At 43.9% G+C, this 19,963-nt stretch overlaps 2 protein-coding genes and 1 long non-coding RNA gene across 3 annotated transcripts in view; 2 read left to right on the top strand and 1 right to left on the bottom strand.

Moving 5' to 3' along the window:
* Nucleotides 1–19,963, top strand: part of LOC111965006 (DNA-directed RNA polymerase III subunit RPC7-like) — a 737,315-nt gene that overhangs the window by 616,560 nt on the left and 100,792 nt on the right. The gene's annotated exons all lie outside the window — the stretch shown is intronic.
* LOC111964993 (thrombospondin-3a) lies at nt 1,812–18,035 on the top strand. Its single transcript, XM_023988908.2, has 22 exons — nt 1,812–2,142; nt 3,557–3,760; nt 4,036–4,283; nt 4,670–4,772; nt 4,886–4,918; nt 5,032–5,114; nt 5,220–5,271; nt 5,392–5,540; nt 5,826–5,966; nt 6,075–6,149; nt 7,588–7,740; nt 8,098–8,316; nt 8,448–8,607; nt 8,806–8,924; nt 9,051–9,103; nt 9,640–9,821; nt 9,993–10,171; nt 10,425–10,473; nt 11,907–12,103; nt 13,273–13,445; nt 16,282–16,421; nt 16,538–18,035. Exons 1-22 carry the CDS (start codon nt 2,049–2,051, stop codon nt 16,597–16,599), a joined length of 2,868 nt encoding a protein of 955 aa, XP_023844676.1. The 5' UTR covers nt 1,812–2,048; the 3' UTR covers nt 16,600–18,035.
* Nucleotides 17,520–19,757, bottom strand: LOC139027884 (uncharacterized). Its single transcript, XR_011480024.1, has 2 exons — nt 19,486–19,757; nt 17,520–18,937 (listed from the first exon to the last, which is right to left on the bottom strand). It is a non-coding gene; the product is annotated as an uncharacterized lncRNA (long non-coding RNA).

The raw sequence follows: 19,963 nt of genomic DNA, 5'->3' as shown, positions 1-19,963 counted from the left end.
ACTGAATCATGTTTGTAGGCCTCCTTGCTTGCACACGCTTTTTCAGTTCTGCCCACAAATTTTCTATGGGATTGAGGTCAGGGCTTTGTGATGGCCACCTCAATACCTTGACTTGGTTGTCCTTAAGCCATTTTGCCACACCTTTGGAAGTATGCTTGGGGTCGTTGTCCATTTGGAAGACACATTTACGACCAAGCTTTAACTTCCTGATGTCTTGAGCTGTTGCTTCAATATATCCACATAATTTTCCATCCTCATGATGCCATCTATTTTGTGAAGTGCACCAGTCCCTCCTGCAGCAAAGCACCCCCACAAAAACATGCTGCCACCCCCGTGCTTCACGGTTGGATGGTGTTCTTCGGTTTGCAAGCATCCCCCTTTTCCCTCCAAACATCACAATGGTCATTATTGCCAAACAGTTCTATTTTTGTTTCATCAGACCAGAGGACATTTCTCCAAAAAGTACAATCTTTGTCCCCATGTGCAGTTGCAAACCGTAGTCTGGCTTTTTTATGGTGGTTTTGGAGCAGTGGCTTCTTCCTTGCTGAGCGGCCTTTCAGGTTATGTCGATATAGGACACGTTTTACTGTGGATATAGATACTTTTGTACCTGTTTCCTCCAGCATCTTCACAAGGTCCTTTGCTGTTGTTCTGGGATTGATTTGCACTTTTCGCACCAAAGTACGTTCATCTCTAGGAGACAGAACGCGTCTCCTTCCTGAGCGGTTTATACTTGCGTACTATTGTTTGTACAGATGAACGTGGTACCTTCAGGCTTTTGGAAATTGCTCCCAAGGATGAACCAGACTTGTGGAGGTCTACAATTGTTTTTCTGAGGTCTTGGCTGATTTCAATTGATTTTCCCATGATGTCAAGCAAAGAGGGACTGAGTTTGAAGGTAGGCCTTGAAATACATCCACAGGTGCACCTCCAATTGACTCAAATGATGTCAATTAGCCTATCAGAAGCTTCTAAAACCATGACATAATTTCTGGAATTTTCCAAGCTGTTTAAAGGCACAGTCAACTTAGTGTATGTAAACTTCTGACCCACTGGAATTGTGATACAGTGAATTGTAAGTGAAATAATCTGTCTGAAAACAATTGTTGGAAAAATTACTTGTGTCATGCACAAAGTAGATGTCCTAACCGACTTGCCAAAACTATAGTTTGTTAACAAGACATTTGTGGAGTGGTTGAATAACAAGTTTTAATGACGCCAACCTAATTGTATTTAAACCTCTGACTTCAACTGTATATATATATATATTTGATAGCCATACCTAAAGGGGTCCTAAAATGTAACATCTAATAGCTAAATGATCCATGGTATGACCATCTTAAAACAATTCCAAATGTTAGTTTAGTAGAACTTAATATCACGGAAATACATGCGAACCATTTTATGACATCTGGTTTGTTTTTCTGTTTTGTTCTTCTTTCTTTACCCTCTTTTATCTTCCTGCTCAGGGAGGATAGTCTGATATGTTTGAAGTACATCGCCTACTTAAGGCTATAGGCCCTTCAAAATCAACTCTGGACCTCGAAGCCAGTTCTACCTGCGTTCTGTCATTGTTCCCTTCTAATCAGGGACTTATTTAGATCTGGAACACCAGGTGGGTGCAATTAATTATTAGGTACAACATACCTCATAGGGTAAGAGTTGAACACCCCTGCTATAAATAACTTTATATCAGATTAATTACTGTATAGACTACCGGCACAGCCTAGATTATGGCTGTATAACATGAGAATTGAGAAAGTTGGACACCCCGCACGCCTCAGGTTATAGCAGGCGAATGAACTCCCTCGCTCACTGTCACATCCACTCTGCGCGAACGAGGTACTTGGCCGGAGCGCGCCTGTAGGAAGCCAGTCGACATTTGTAACGGCTCTTGAACCTACATTCTGCGGTCAACTCACCCTGCAGACTTATATTTTTCACTTTGAAATAAAGCTCCATTCATAAACATCAAACTGGACTCTCGGCGGATAGTTATTTACTCCTGTTGACTTTCGTGTCAACTTTCCCGCACCGTTTCTTGGGACATGGGTGCGAGGCGCGATGTGCCAACTTTTCTGGCTCTATCCACATTTATATTCATTGCAACATGTGAGCCAATGGATAAGCAAGATATGCAAGGTAATACAAATAATACTAACTCACTCATAGTAGTGCGTATTTTGTGAATCATCAAATTAAATTAGGTGGAAGTGTGTTTTCGAAATTAATTGATGCAGACAGTTTTTGGTCTGGACTTCACTTTGTTCTGCCATAGACACACATAAACGCGAGATGGTTATTATAACCCTGAAAATATGAGTTAAAACTGTAGTTTTAGAAGTGTGTGCGAGCCCTATAACAATTTCCAAGTCGAGCGTAAAACACTCCACACACAGGGCGCAACGTTTTTCTCTCACCTTTATGGCTTGAAATGTGCTGTTTTATCTCTATAGGCTGCTTTCTATCATCTGTTTTCTCATTCATCTTGGTTATGTTGGTCATGTTTCACTGCTGGTTAATTAGGTTATTTATTTTCCATTTCATACACGAATAATATTTAATATTATTTCTAATTGATCATTCATATTTCCTCTCTCTTTTCTTTTTTTTGTTGAGATGACCAGTTTTTTCCTTCCACATGTCATAACTGATCGTCTCCTCCACTTGTATTCTTTATGACATATACAGGAACAGAGAAAGTGCTAGGCCAACTATTTTCTGACTTCCTTGGCTGACTTTCCCCCTTATTCCCCTCTTTCTCCCCTGAGTGCTCACAGCCTGTTTGTGGCAGAAATCCTGATCATTGCCAAACCTCATTGTCCAAACCAGTGTGTGAACGGGTGAAGAAGTGTCAGAAATAATAGCAAGAGAGAGAGAGAGGCAGAGAGAGGAAGGAGGAAGGGGAAAGCCTTCTTACTAAGAGCTAGAAAGCAGCCAGGAGTCCTGCTCCTTTTATTCCTCTCTCTTTTGTTTCCCCCTGGGTTTTAATATCCAACAATGTGTCAGCATGGGCTTTGACTTTTGGCATTATGAAGTTCTCTGTGATAATGTTCAGGAATACCACTGCTAAAATTGATGGAAGTAAATTTATTCTGTATTGGTGCACAGTCTAGGAAAGACAATAAATACAGAGAGAAATTCATAGTCATAGGAAGAGAAATTAATAGTTGAAATGTACTATGTATTTGTACCTTCAATGTTATAACACTGTACTATCTGCCTATTAAACAAACATTTAAACTGTAGATGGGGACTATTTATTAGTGAAATAAAATAACTTGTAAAACTTGTTTCTTAAGAAGTCTTCATAAGGGATGTGGTTATAATAAGAATCCAATTTGCTATTGTTAAGTTAGATGTTGCTTCAGAGATGTCAACTAGTCACTCAACAGGTGTACTCATATACCTGGGCAAGGGTCAAAGGTGAAGCGTCATCATGGGACTGGATGAGAGCCTTTGATCAGGGAAAATGGTAGATAGATACCCTCTCTCTTCATTATCTCTCTCTGTCAGTCTCTCTTTCATTATCGCTCTCTCCCCACCCCCTCTCCAGTCATTGACATGCTAACCCTGGACTCCAAGACCAGTGTGTCTGCGGTGGAGAAGGTGACAGGTGCCATGAGTGTGCTCAGTGACATCTACATCGTGTCCACATTCCGCCTGCCTCCCAAGATGGGAGGGGTGCTGCTGGGCCTCTACAGCAAAGAGGAGAACAAGAAGTACCTGGAGCTGGCCATCATGGGAAAGATCAATAAAGGTACTTCACTCTCACCCACTGACTAAACCAGAATTAACTATTTCCCAGTTTCTCTGTGACGGAGCATTCAACTAACTCAGTTTCAAACCACCTTTAGTATTTAAAAGTGTTCACATGAATATCAATCTGTCCATTAAGTTTCCCTTTTTCCACCCACCTTTTTTGTATCTGTTTGACTTTTCTCTCATTGTTCTTCTTTTGCTGTTATTAGTTACCTTTCCTTGTTCAGTAAATCCATAATTTCCCCCCCCTCCCCCTGTTACCCTCTCTCATAGCTCTGGTGCGTTACGTGAGGGAGGATGGCAYAATTCACACAGTGAACCTCCAGAGCACAAACCTGGCTGATGGTCGCACACACTCCATTATTCTCCGGGTTGGAGGCCTGCGCAGAGACAACCTACACCTGGAGCTCTACGTCAATTGTCGATTGGCTGACTCCAGCCAGGGCCTCCCTCCATTGGTCCCTCTCTCTGCGGAGAAGGTGGAGATTCGTAATGGCTTCAAGGCCTACGCAAGGCTACAGGTGACAAGGAGCACTGAGTCTGACACTAAGTCRCAAGTAAATCCCATGCCCCTTTAGCTAGGGGCCAGGGRTTCATCTCAATAGCCCAACGTGGCTTGRTCTCCTCGTCTCCTATCCTCAATCTGCACTTATTTAAAACACAGGGTGAAGCAATATGGTGGATGCCTACTGGAAATTAGCTTTCACCTGTCAAGGTCTTTCACATCAGTGTAGATGAAGTGGAGCAGACGAGGAGTGGAGGCAACTTTTAATTGAGAGGTGGTCCTCTTTGACTACCTTTAACCATAGCAACAGCTGTCATATCTAATCATATCATATCATCATCATGCTATCATCATAGCAGCTTCAACCACAGCATGGTGTGATCCAAGCTTCTCCCATTACAGGGTGCTGTGGAGTCCCTCAAAATGGCGCTAGGGGGCAGTGTGGCCAAAGCAGGTACCCTGACAGACTGTCCATTCCAGGGGGATTCATCAGTCTACAGCACAGGTGTGTCCAAAATCACTATATGACTTTCCAAGATGAAGTCTGTTATGAAAATGGTTAATCAGATGTGTATCCGGAACATGTTTCAACCAAAAGTCCTTTTCCTCTTCTTACAGTCGGTGCGACTGCAGAAGTGAACTCCATTCTAGGTGAGTGTATCCAAATGTCTCTTTTCAAGTATGCAGTGAAATCAATGTCTTATGGCAATGTGTGTTGGCTTTACTTGACAATGATTGGGCATTCTGTGGGTATTGTATGTCAGGAGACCACACAAAGGCTCTGATTGGTCAGCTGATCATCTTTAACCAGATCCTAGGAGAGCTGCGAGAGGACATCAGAGAGCAGGTGGGTTGTGTGTGTGTGTGTGTGTGTTTCTACAAGTGTATGCATGCAGCATGTATGTGTGTCTGCATACTGTATGTGATTGTGCATTTTCATTGATGCCTCCAGGTGAAGGAGATGTCCCTGATTAGGAACACCATTCTGGAGTGCCAAGTGTGTGGTGAGTGAACAGCCATGGGAAAAAAACTATGTGTACTGAAAAATTTGACCCATCTCATGTTCCCTGTTCTTGTCTTGCTCTTAAATACAAAACCTAAACCAACGGTGTGTTGACCTCCAGGCTTCCACGACCCTCGTTCCCGCTGCTCCCCCAACCCCTGTTTTAAGGGTGTGTCCTGCATGGAGACCTTTGACTACCCAGGGTACCGCTGTGGTCCCTGCCCAGAGGGCATGATGGGCAACGGAACCCACTGCCAGGACATTGACGAGGTATAACACAATAACAGACAGGAAATGGAAATTAGCCTGGCCGAGTTTTAAATTGTGGTTTTTACACTGCCTCAAGCTCACAGTTGAATGAAATGTGAATTGACAAGGCTTTTAGGGTGACAGCTGAGCTGTTGTCAAAATAGACAGTCACTTCAAGTACTCAGCACGGCTCTTATTTCAAAGAGCCCCTACTGTACCACTTATCTCTGTCTATTTCTCTCTCGACTCCCCCACTCTCTCTGTTCTCTCTCTATTTCTATTCTCTGTCTCTCTAACTTGTCTCAGTGTTCCATAGCCCAGCCCTGCTACTCTCCAGGTGCGTGTATAAACACAGTGAAGGGTTTCAGCTGTGAACTCTGCCCCCCTGGTCTCTGGGGCCCACCCGTCTTTGGGGTCGGACTGGAGTACGCCAACCACCACAAGCAGGTACACACACAAACACACACACTATCACTTTTTTCCTTACTGTCATAATCCATAATTCCCTATTGTCCTATTTCTTCCTCACACACCTTGCTGTGGTTTTGTCTACAGGAGTGTGCAGACATCGATGAGTGTATTGAAGTTGCCAACGCCTGTGTGCCCCACTCCATGTGTACCAACACCATCGTAAGTAGAAACCCTTTTCAAATGTGTTTATTACAATGTATGTACAGCGTCAAATCTTCACAAACGAGACATCGCTCTCTTGTGATCATGTGAGAGTACTGTAGAGCCGCTCTGTAGTAAAGCTGTTCTCTCTCTTCCTCCTCTCTGCTCCCCCATCTCTCTTTCTCTCTCCATCCTCACCTCCTCTCTCCCCTCTCTCTTCTCTCTCCACCTCCTCCTCTCTCATCCCCCATCTCTTTTTCTCCTCTCCCACCCTCCCTCCGCTCTCTCCCCCTCTCTCTTTTCTCTCGTCCACCTGCCTCCTCTCTGGGTGCTCCCCATCGTGCTTTCTCTCTCCCTTCTCCTCTTCTCTCCCCACCTTCTTCCTCTGCTCTACCCTCCTCCTCCTCCCCGACCTCTCCTTCTCTCTCTCTCTCCACCCTCCTCCTCTCTCTCTCCTACTTCCTTCTCTCTTCTCTCTCCACCCTCCTCTCTCTCTCTCCCCTCTCTGCTCTTTCCTCTCTCCTCACACCTCCCTCCTCTCCGTTCCCTCTCTCTTCTCTCTCCACCCTCCGCCTTTCTCCCCATCTCTCTTTCTCTCTCCACCCTCCTCCCTCTCTCTCCCCCATCTCTCTTTCTCTCTCACCCTCCTCTCTTCTCTCCCTCCCTCTCTCTCTCCTCTCCGTCCTCCACCCCTACTTCTCTCTCCTCTCTCTCTTCCACCTCTCTCTCTTCCTCTCTCCCCCTCCTCCTCTTCTCTCTCCCCAATACTCTCTTTCTCGTCTCGCACCTCCTCCTCTCTCTCCCCATCTCTCTTCTCTTTCTCTCTCCTTCCTCCTCTCTCTCCCCCACCTCTCTTTCTCTCACCCTCCTTCCTCTCTCTCTCCCCACCTCTCTTCTCTCTTCTCTCTCCACCCTCCTCCTCTCTCTCTCCCACCTCTCCTTCTTCCTACCTCCTCTCTCCCCCATCTTTCTTTCTTCCACCCTCCTCCTCTCTCTCCCATCTCTCTTTCTCTCTCCACCCTCCTCCTCTCTCTCCCCCATTCTCTTTCTCTCTCCACCCTCCTCCTCTCTCTCCCCCATCTCTCTTTCTCTCTCCTCCTCCTCTCTCTCCCCCATCTCTTTCTCTCTCACCCTCCTCCTCTCTCTCTCCCCCTCTCCTCTCTCTTTCTCTCCACCCTCCTCCTCTCTCTCTCCACTCTCCTTCTCTCTTTCTCTCTCCACCCTCCTCCTTCTCTTCCACTCTCTTTTCTCTCTCCCACCCTCCTCTTCTCTCCTCCCTCTCTCTTTCTCTCTCCACCCTCCTCCTCTCTCTCCCCCATCTCTCTTATCTCCTCTCACACCATCCTCTCTCTCTCCGCCCACCTCTCCTTCTCTCTTTCCCACCTCTCCTTCTCTCTTTCTCTCTCCACCCTCCTCCTCTCTCTCTCCCACCTCTCCTTCTCTCCATCTCTCCCAGGGCTCGTTCAGGTGTGGTGGCTGTAAGGTGGGTTACTTGGGGAACCAGACAGTGGGCTGCGTGCCCCGTAGGTCCTGTGCCACACTCAGCTTTAACCCCTGTGATGCCAACGCCCACTGCATTATAGAGAGGAACGGAGAGGTGTCCTGTGCGGTAAGCAACAGTGGTCTTTTACTACCTTTGCCATCCTGGACAGGAAAAGAGGAGCCACACTGCCCTATACTGCCAAACTCTAAATACTACTTTATAGATCTTGGCTGGGCAACTCCAGTCCTCGAGGGCCTGATTGGTGTCACACTTTTTCTCCATCCCTAGCAAACACAGCTGATTAATCAAATTGCATTTTAAACTGAAGATCATGATTAGGTGATTATTGGAGTCAGGTGTGTTAGCTGGAGCTGGGACAAAACTGTGACACCAATCAGGCTCTCAAGGACTGGAATTGCCCACCCCTGTTATAGATGTATTGTAGGTTTGTTTTAAAATGCTCTCTTTTCTTCCATTCGCCAGTGCAACATTGGCTGGGCCGGTAACGGGAACACTTGTGGCACAGARACAGACATTGATGGATACCCAGACCGCTCTCTACCCTGTATGGACAATGACAAGCACTGTAAACAGGACAACTGTGTTTACACACCCAACTCAGGCCAGGAGGARGCAGACAACGATGGCATCGGAGACCAGTGTGACGAGGACGCAGATGGGGACGGCATCAAGAATGTGGAGGTGTGTGTGTTTCCATCTCAGACCCTCTGTGGTAATTGTATCTGGGTGTATGTGTGTGATAATATAACTTGTATGATTGTAAGTCATTGTTTCTCATTTTTTCTCATGACCATAACTGTTATATTTTGCAGGATAACTGTCGACTAGAACCCAACAAAGATCAGCAGAACTCAGACACAGACTCTTTCGGTGACGCCTGTGACAACTGTCCCAATGTCCCTAACATTGACCAGAAGGATACGGACAGCAACGGGCAAGGAGACGCCTGTGACAATGACATAGATGGAGATGGTGTGTATTCACACAGACACGTGCGCACACACTCACACTTCCACTCACACACTCACTCACGCATAAACGGCAAGATGTCCGGGAGACCTTTTTGTGAGCCGCCGTTGAAGTTGGCATTACACTCATTGTTAACATAGTAAATCTAAGCAACTTGGTGATGGCCCTCATGTCTCCCCCCTGTCTTACCCTGGTGTTCAGGTATCCCCAATGTGCTGGACAACTGCCCCAAGGTCCCCAACCCCATGCAGACAGACAGGGACGGAGACGGGGTAGGAGACGCCTGTGACAGCTGCCCTGAGATCAGCAACCCCATGCAGGTGAAATAACCTTCACACACCCCCAATTCCCAAAATGTGGATCTACAGAAGATATTCACCCGCTGAATAGGGGTTTAGGCTGCTCATTTGTCTTGTCTTTGGTTTATTCTGACCCTCTCCCCCTAGACGGACATTGACAATGACCTGGTGGGGGATGTGTGTGACACTGACCAGGACACGTGAGTCTCTGATTTAAACATGCACGCACGCACGCCCGCACACAAACACACACAAACTGCACTCACACTGCTACAGCTGTCACACAGCGCTACACCTGCTGTAGCTAACACACACATACATGCACCTGCTGCACTCATATTCACAAAAACACACACTCACTTTACACCTGCTGGGATTTACAAGTAGACACACACACCTGCTGGGGCTTGTTTTTGTGCTGCAGTTGTTAGAACTTCCTGATGGTGTTTTTCTAGGTGATCAAAAAACACTAACTATTTCGGTACAAACAAAATAAGTGAACATAACATGACTTGGGCCAGGATTCAATACAAGGCGCGTTATAGGGCAGCGCACTATACTGGATTTTAAAAGGTAATTTACGATTGAGCCGACATGTGCAGCATTTACCATGAACGTTGTTTAAAATGCCTAAGGCACATTGTCGGTTGTCTAGTGAACTGCGCTAGAGCACTCCTTGAATTAAATCCCATCCTAGGAGTTGAACTGAATTCCAATGTGTCTATGTGTGTTCCAGGGATGGGGACGGTCACCAGGACTCCAGGGACAACTGCCCTGACCATCCCAACAGCTCCCAGCTGGACTCGGACAACGATGGCCTTGGGGATGACTGTGACGATGACGATGACAATGACGGGATCCCAGACATTCAAGACAACTGCAGACTTATCACCAACCCCAACCAGAAAGATTCTAACAGTAACCAACCGTTACTAAAACTTGAACAGTGAACTATCCCTTTAACAGTAACCAACCGTTAAAGGGATAGTTCAATGTTCAAGTTTTAGCTTATTTTTTTACCTTTGCATTGCTACATGCTTCAAAAGTGCCCCTCTGTCTTACTATGGCCATCTCCCTCTCCTCTCCCAGGTAACGGGGTGGGCGACGTGTGTGAGAACGACTTTGACAACGATTCAGTCTGGGATCTGATTGATGTGTGCCCTGAGAGTTCAGAGGTCACACTGACAGACTTCAGAGCCTATCAGACAGTCATTCTGGATCCAGAGGGCGATGCCCAGATCGATCCCAATTGGGTGGTGCTCAATCAGGTGACCCTTGACCTCCCTCTTTGGCTCAACACATGAACAACTTTGATTGTAGGCTGAAATATCCCTTTAGTAAGGTTATCCTCCTACCTACTGGTTATTATAAATAGGCCTATGCTAGTGCATTGACTACAGACTAAAGCATGGTAAATTGCATTGTGCATATTTGTCACGCTCTTATGGAATACTCTAAAATTAGGTGTATGATTCATTGTGGATACGGATTCTAATATTAGCGAATCCTCTTTTATTGCAGGGCATGGAAATAGTTCAGACCATGAACAGTGATCCTGGTTTAGCTGTGGGTATGTTGATGTTATGGGTTATGTTGTTTGTTACTTTTTGTCCTGGTCCTGTGATGCATTCTAAATAGAATTGCTCAAATTCTGGCCAACACAGTGATTTGAGTATAGCTGTGTATTGAAAAGGTGCTGGAAAGAAATATATTCAGTACCAGTCAAAAGTTTGGACACACCTACTCATTCAAGGGCATTCTCAACCAGCTTCACCTGGAATGCTTTTCCAACAGTCTTGAAGGATTTACCACATATGCTGAGCACTTGTTGGCTGCTTTTCCTTCACTCTGCGGTCTAACTCATCCCAAACCATCTCAATTGGGTTTAGGTCGGGTGATTGTGGAGGCCAGGTCATCTGATGCAGCACTCCATCACTCTCCTTCTTGGTAAAATAGTCCTTACACAGCCTGGATGTGTGTTGGGCCATTGTCCTGTTGAAAAACAAATGATAGTCCCACTAAGCGCAAACCAGATGGGATGGCGTATCTCTGCAGAATGCTGTGTTAGCCATGCTGGTTAAGTGTGCCTTGAATTCTAAATAAATCACTGACAGTGTCACCAGCAAAGCACCCCCACACCATCACACCTCCTCTTCCATGCTTCACGGTGGGAACCACACATGCAGAGATTGTGGTTGGAACCAAACATCTCAAATTTGGACTCATCAGACCAAAGGACACATTTCCACCTGTCTAATGTTCATTGCTCATGTTTCTTGGCCCAAGCAAGTCTATTATTCTTATTAGTCTCCTTTAGTAGTCTCCTCTAATGAACTTATCCTCTGCAGCAGAGGTAATTCTGGGTCTTTTTTTCCTGTGGCAGTCCTCATGAGAGTCAGTTTCATCATAGCGCTTGATGGTTTTTGCAACTGCACTTGAAGAAACTTTCAAAGTTCTTGAAAGTTTACGCATTGACTGACCTTCATGTCTTAAAGTAACGATAGACTGTCATTTCTCTTTGCTTATTTGAGCTGTTCTTGCCATAATATGGACTTGGTCTTTTACCAAAAAGGGCTATCTTCTGTATACCACCACTACCTGATTGGCTCAAACGCATTAAGAAGGAAAGAAATTCCACAAATTAACTTTTAACAAGGCCCACCTGCTAATTGAAATGCATTCCAGGTGACTACCTCATGAAGCTGGTTGAAAGAATGCCAAGAGTGTGCAAAGCTGTCATCAAGGCAAAGGGTGGCTACTTTGAAGAATCTCAAATATAAAATATATTTTGATTTGTTTAACACACTTTTGCTTACTACATGATTCCACATGTGTTATTTCATAGTTTTGATGTTTCCATTATTATTCTACAATGTAGAAAATAGTAAAAAATAAAGAAAAACCCTTGAATGAGTAGGTGTGTCCAAATGTTTGACTGGTACTGTATATTTTTAAATTCCAATGAACTGAATTGACCTGACTCAACGCAATAACCTCCCCAAGGCTACACAGCGTTCAATGGGGTGGACTTTGAGGGCACCTTCCACATCAACACGGTGACGGACGACGACTATGCAGGCTTCATCTTCGGCTACCAGGACTCCTCTTCCTTCTACGTGGTGATGTGGAAACAGACAGAGCAGACCTACTGGCAGTCGACACCCTTCAGGGCCATGGCCCAACCTGGCCTGCAGCTCAAAGTGAGTGATGGGACACAAACACAGCAGCCTATAGGTGGTGCTACTGATAAGAAACTTGGCTGAATCGGGACACTTCCTGAGAATCACCTTCAGACAGACTCTGCTGTTGGATATACACCCCCGTTCAAAAGTTTGGGGTCACTTCGAAATGTCCTTGTTTTTGAAAGAAAAGCAAATGTTTTGTCCAGTAAAATAACATCAAATTGATCAGAAATACAGTGTAGACATGTTAATGTTGTAAAGGACTATTGTAGCTGGAAACTGCTGATTTTTTTATGGAATATCTACATAGGTGTACAGAGGCCCATTATCAGCAACCATCACTCCTGTTTTCCAATGGCATGTTGTGTTAGCTAATCCAAGTTTATCATTTTAAAAGGCTAATTGATCATTAGAAAACCCTTTTGCAATTATTTTAGCACAGCTGAAAACTGTTGTTCTGATTAAAGAAGCAATAAAACCCTGCCTTCTTTAGTCTAGTTGAGTATCTGGAGCATCAGCATTTGTGGGTTCGATTACAGGCTCAAAATGTCCAGAAACAAATACCTTTCTTCTGAAACTCGTCAGTCTATTCTTGTTCTGAGAAATTAAGGCTAGAAGGTCAGCATCCCGGAGCAGCCACTTCACTGTTGACGTTGAGACTGGTGTTTTGTGGGTACTATTTAATGAAGCTGCCAGTTGAGGACTTGTGAGGCGTCTGTTTCTCAAACTAGACACTCTAATGTACTTGTCCTCTTGCTCAGTTGTGTACTGGGGCTTCCCACTCCTCTTTCTATTCTGGTTAGAGCCAGCTTGCGCTGTTCTATGAAGGGAGTAGTACACAGCGTTGTACGAGATCTTCAGTTTCTTGTCATTTTCTCGCATGGAATAGCCTTCATTTCTCAGAACAGGAATAGACTGATGAGTTTCAGAAGAAAGTTCTTTGTTTCTGGACATTTTGAGCCTGTAATCGAACCCACAAATGCTGATGCTCACGATACTCAACTAGTCTAAAGAAGGCCAGTTTTATTGCTTCTTTAAACAGTACAACAGTTTTCAAAGCATGTTGTGGTAGAGAGACATTGTAAAAACCTTTGATTGTTATCCAGTGAAATATAATAATGGAAAAAGTATCTACTACAGGGTTCAGAATATGCAAAAACCTCTCTCTCTCTCTTGTCCCCCTCTAGGCAGTGAAGTCCCGTACAGGGCCTGGTGAGTACCTGCGTAATGCCCTGTGGCACACAGGGGACACCAACGAGGAGGTGAAGCTGCTGTGGTCGGACCCACGGAATGTGGGCTGGAGAGACAAGACGTCTTACCGCTGGCAGCTCAGCCACAGGCCCCAGGTGGGATACATCAGGTAGGCCACACCCCTCTTTCTCTCTTAGTTCTTTATTCTTTTTATTTTATTTTAATCTACTACTTTCTATTTGTATCAGATGTTCAGTAACTGTTTTATTGTCAATAGAATTTATGATCTGAAGTCATTTAGTACCTGCTTAACTATGTATCAGAATTCCATTGTTTTTTACTTACTCGGGGGCAGATGGGTTCGATGGCTTTGAACTTGAAGCTGAGCTCATCCTCACTGAACAGGACACTGTTGTGGTACACGTCTGTGTGACCACTGTTGACCACTAGAGGGAGTTTACACTGCCTTGGCTTGGATGATAAAAAAAGAAAAAGAAAGATGGCTGGTGGCAGTTTGGTGGACTGGGTGGCTATTCACCAATATATACTCCATATTTTTCCCTCCTAAACCTCTTTGTGACTTTTACAGAGAGACCGGGCCCCCTGACCCTCTATTGTCCCCGTTGCCATGTCAACCAAATCCTTGGCAAGAATTTGCTGAGCGCCCGTTCATATGCAGATCCAGAGGAAACTACTGTAGAGTGGGGGGTCTGAGAGAGACAGAGAGAGAGCGAGAGAGAGAAAGAAGGGGGGGTGAGGGGAGAAAGCGAGAGAGGGAGAGAGCAGGGAGAGTATCAAAGACAGAGAAAGAAACAGAAAGATAAACAAGTGTGAGGGAGTCTGACTAGAGGCAGACTCACATAGCAGAATAAGGAAAAATCTCAAGCAGATTGTCAAATTCTAAGAGTGAAAGAGAATATCTTGAATCAGACGTCATGTCCGAGGAACATATTGCTTATGCAAATAGTTTAAGAAACCAGCTTTATTGGGTGGCATAAATACCACATTGTGCTCAACAAAGCATCAGCTAGACATTTTCAAAAGACACATTAATTTGAACCAATACCTGTGTTTGAGCATCTCTCAAAACCCTTACATTTCTGGCCCATTATCAGTAGAGATGCGTGTGTAAAATCACCGGGGAAGCCAAGCCAGAACAAAAATACATTATATAACCTATGTGTTGTGATAATTGCTTTATTTGCTCTATAGCCTGTCTTGACACTGTGATATATATACAATAAGAAGACACAGTGGCAGAATAAATTCAATGACATATTTGTTTCATTACAAAACTGGAGAGCAACATCTGTCCGGTGAAGTCCACAAAACATATTGCATGTAACAAACAGTTACATGACCTACAGCATGTTCAAGCAAGGTAATGTTTATGGATTTAGAACCACGGAAAGTTTCCGCAAGTTGCAAAGAAATAGGAGCTGCCTCCGCTATTCCAGCACCATTTCAACATCATCTAATCACCTATGCTTAGTCTAATACAGTGACAACTAAAAGATACCAAAACGATTTAGTCCAATCAACGTAAGCTAAATATGATGTGGCTGTCCATGTAACTGATTTCTGTGTGTTTGTGTGTATTAGTGTGTGTTTGCGTGCGGATAAGTAGAAAAACATGTTGACTCACCCTACTTGTAGAGAAACGCCAATGCCATCCTCCTCTTTCATGTTGCCTAAACGGCTTATGACTCTGTCATATAGTACACACTTTTTGTTGTCCTAGGCTACCTGATTAAAATGCTTACTTGTTAGCCTAACTACCTTTCATGGGCAACGATGCGCCAGGCCAGCATACTACCCGGGGCACAATGTATGAATTTATGGTTGGATCAGAATCGCCGTTATAATCATTGGCCAGTATGGAGAATTAAGTAAAACCACAAGTCCAAATCCCTATCTCCATCCATTGCTAATTTAGGAAAGGGACAATTTTAGCAAGCTAGCCACCGGAAGACAACAACACAAGGAGATGCAACAATTCACGTTTTTTTCTGTCAATAATGATGTTTGGCTTGTGATGTGATTAGTCTAAAGCTAAATCCAAACTGCCTTCCCTTGACACCTTTTTTTTGGTGCTCCAGGACCATTCAGTGTTGAGCTCACACAGTTTAGCTCAACACTGTTTGGCTGTTATTTAAAAAAAAAAAATCAATGGAGACCAAATGCTTTCTGGCTTCCCTTGCATTCAATGCTATGGGCAGCAACAATTTCATACTCTTTCTGACCAGACAGCATCAGATAGATATGCTGCACATACTGAGACAGAGGGGCACTGTTACGTTAGATCAGATGAGATACATTCAGCCTGTTGCGAATTGAAGGAAATTTATGAAACACAGAGAGGCAAAAGATACATTATTTTGTATATATTGTTTGGGGTCCATTTTTTGGGGGAAGCTCAGCTTCCCTTGGCATCCATGAATACATGCCACTGCCCATTATAAAAAAAGTTGCCAGAGAAAAGGAGAGTTGGGGGGGGTGGAGTTTGTGGAGGTTGTGGAGGGGGGGTCACTCCAGTGGGGTGCAGTGAGGGGAGAGTGGAGAGAGAGAGACAGGTCTTTTTAGAGGCAGGGAGGCCCTATTCAGACCCAAACAGAGAGACACCTGCTTTGTATGCTGTGCAGAGGAGTCAATGGAGCACTGCAGCGATGCACTGCACTCACTCAGGCAGCGGCTGGGACAGGGGCTGGGCCTGCTCTCTCTGTCTCTCTTTCTCTGTTCATCCAAATAACCCATTTTGAGTTCTGTGGTTACTTGCCACTGGGTTTTAGTTTGGTGGCACTTCATTTGACTAATCTCTTATATGACCATATGCCAACTACTACAGCTACCCACAACAATCACATGTTATGGGTATGTGACAGTGGTATAAATAAAGACAGTGTGGATGACTTTCATTTTGATAATTACCAAAGGGAACATGGCTAGAAATGACAAGGGAAAATAAAAGTCCCCTGATTTGTGCATTGTCCCGCGCTCTGTGGCAGGGTGAAGTTATATGAGGGGACGGAGATTGTGGCTGACTCTGGCGTGGTGATTGACACTACCATGAGAGGCGGACGACTGGGGGTCTTCTGTTTCTCCCAAGAGAACATCATCTGGTCCAACCTGCGCTACCGCTGCAACGGTAAGACTCCGTTCTTCACATTGCTACTAACCACTAACGATACTTGTATTGAACAACATAATGCTAGTGAACTAATTTACTTGTATGTTCTGCTTCATGTATCTGTTGTTTATTAGACACTGTTCCAGACGACTTCAACCCATATCGCAAACAGGTCCTGCTGCACATCAAGGTGTGAGAGGATTCGAGGATGTGTGAGTGCTGAGGCATATAGATGAGTAACCTGTCCAGCACTGTCTATCTACACAAAATCAGTCACACACACATTCACACACACACACACACACACTCTTACTGCCTCTCAGTACAGACTTCCAACTGCTGTTAAAATGTTTGTGACTGTGTCTGCCCATGAGTGAAAGGGGAGGGGTTTCAGAGTTGTGGTAAAGGAAGAAGAAGAACCAATTTACAACATTGTTATTATACCAGACTGGAAAAGCAAAAAGGTACCAGAGACTTTGGAAGAAAGTATACATGATAATTCATGTATGTAGGACTGTGTTACTTTTAGGTTCGAGTTGCTGTTCTTGCCCTCAATTTCACTGTATGAGCGGTGGTTGTGTGAATGACAGCGGTTAACCGTTGAGTTTGACTGTTACGTTAGGTGTGAGTGCTGTTGTTGCTTTGTGTTTTTGTATTTACAGCTATTATAGGAATAAATGGATTCCATTTTGTGTTTTAATATCTAACTGTAAAATAAAAACCATAAGCTAACGTTACAGGGATGATGGGAATTTGATAAATACTGTACATCCTCTGGATATGAAACTCCTGGTAACTCTGTCATGATCAGATAATGTCATCTCAGCAGCAAAATACAGATCTGTCACAAGAGACTGTAGACTTGCAGTTATTTAGCCATATTACGTTAAGCCTTTAATAGTGGAATTATGTCCCTATTTTGAATAAATGTGGATCTCTGTGGATTCTAGTGTATACTTTCCTGGACATCTGAGTTTGTGCCCAGTAATTGAATATGAAATGAAGCCTTATTGGAAGTGTTTCTATGAATGAAGTCATCTTTAACTGATTCATTAAACAGAAGCATAAACAAAGAGCAACACAATCTTTGTCCACAAAAAAGAATAAACAATTGAATTTCTTAAAAATATGTTTATTTGACCTTTGTGATTCTGTACACAACAAGTATGCTAATGAACGATACTACTTTTTAAAAACTGTCAAATAAATCAAGAGCAACTGTGAGTGAGCACTGCTGTTCCAAGGTCATCTAGTCAGTGAAGTATGTGGTGACACTGGTGCTAACTGTATCTAACCGCTGAGTGCTGTGGTTGTCATCATACCTCCCAGGAGCAGACAGACCCCAGGGCTCAACTGACTGAACTGCCCAGTCTGTCTCCACTGTCTGCTTCTCTGCTCCACCATAATAGCCAGTCAAAAAAATCCATATACATTGTACAGAACTTGCTATATTTAATATCATATATTATGTGTCACATTGCCTAATTACGTTATTCTTATGCCGGTGTAGTAACACTGTAATAACTCAATAATAACACTGTATTTTAACATGTTGTTACATTGTAATTTACCTTGTAATGGAGTTGAGCATTTTGTTACCACATAAGTGAAATAAAGCCTCTTCCCATTCTACTTGTGTAATAACAACAAAACGAGTTACCCTGCTGAGGACAGACTTGAACATTTATTTGGATTCCATTTAGAATGGAGTATTTTAAGCATTATTCTATTACGCTGGAGATGTCCTGCTATTGACCCCAGACTACTGTGGCTGGATTCCAATCGGATCATTCATTCTCTTTGCTCTATCCTGACTAACTCTCTCTCAGGTGTGAATAGATGCAATATGATAGGCATTTGTCATCCTAGGTCTTGCTGGCCATACAGAGTTTGTGCAATACTGCTTCCTATCCCAATATGTGGGAACTTTCAGAGTGAAGTCACAAGGACAGAGGGAAGAGAATGACTTAGTGGAGTTGGCAAAGGTCCCCACGTGGAAGCTAGCCAGCCAGTGTCAGGTGCAGACAGTGGGACCATTTGGAAGCAGAGGCTTACCAACTGTATAGAATAAATTCCCTGGGTTTCTCCCATAGCAGGCCACATGTTGCAAATAGATAGAATAAATTGGGTCAATATAGCCAATGGCAGTACTACAGATATGAAGTATGTATCTCTAATAATTGTAGTAGCAAAATGTGCTGTAGAAAGTGATTTTGAAAATATATTTTTAAGTGAGAACAAAGTTTTGAAGTACATATCACAGTGCTCTTCCACATGTTTACGGAGAGAAAATAATGAGGAAAAACAACCTTTCTGAGCTCCTCTGTTAAAGATGGAATACCCTGGGTCCGGGAGGCCGGGACGAGTGCAATATTGGGAGGGCATTGTACAACAGTGCACCACATCCCACACCTGCCTGGCCCTGGGAGGGGTTAATTAACACTTAATCTGCCTCCCCAAGCACCAACATTTCATGATCTGGCTGCAATCCCAAGTTTACCCTCTCTTCAGATATATCTGGAGACTCACATCACCTGAGGAAGACAAAAGTGTTGCATATTAGTCACTGTCTAAAAGAGAGCTTATGCTCTATTTCTCTCTCTCTCTTCACCCACACACACACACACAACACAACACACACACACACACACACACACACACACACACACACACACACACACACACAACACACACACACACCACACACACACACACAACACACACACACACACACATACATACATACATACCACACACACACACAACAAACATGAGCCCTAACAGTTACCAGGGCAACAGGTCTCCAGGCCACATAGGGGTAATCTGTTTAGGGCAACCAAAAAAGTAAAGGGATAAAAAAGTTTTCTATGGAAAAAACACTTCCACATTCTAAAATGTATTGTCAAAAGTATTATAATAAATATATATATATATTGTGATACATAACAGGTGCATCATTTCCTTTGGGGGAAAGGTTTGGACTTTGGAGGTGTGTCCAAACACACACTGTCTAAGCCTTTATAAAAAAGTACACTAACTAAGATAAACATATAGACCAATGAAAATGTGTTTAAAACCTTACCTCAAGTCACAAGTGATTAATTGCATCTTCATTCATATAGTGTCGCCATTCTCTGGAACATGTATTGATATGGCCTGTGAAAATGCATCAGCAACAACTCGCCAGGCAGTTAGAAAGATGGGGTCTTATTAGTCCAGAATTCCTTATATGCTGGATCTGTTTTCTTAAATGCATTCCAAACCCATTCTGCAATTATCCAGAGCCGAAGATACAGGACTTCTTTCCTCTCCTAAAAGCTCTCTGACAATGGACCTCGCGCTCGGAATAGCCACTGCTTGGTCAATGGACCCCGCCTCCACTGCTACAACAAACAAAGGCCACTATGCAATGCTCACTGAGGCATGTAGGTGCCCCTCTTAAAAGGCCAATAACTTCGGACATTCTCTGCAGTTGAGGAAACACGTCCGCCTATCCTTCGTCCGCCTATCCTGTGTGTATCTCTGCAGGAATGTCTACCTCTTTGAACTTTTATTAAATA

This window comes from Salvelinus sp. IW2-2015, linkage group LG6.1 (genome assembly GCF_002910315.2).
Source record: "Salvelinus sp. IW2-2015 linkage group LG6.1, ASM291031v2, whole genome shotgun sequence".
NCBI classification, from domain to species: domain Eukaryota; kingdom Metazoa; phylum Chordata; class Actinopteri; order Salmoniformes; family Salmonidae; genus Salvelinus; species Salvelinus sp. IW2-2015.
Note: the sequence above shows the minus strand (reverse complement) of the source record. Positions and strands in the feature narration are given on the sequence as shown.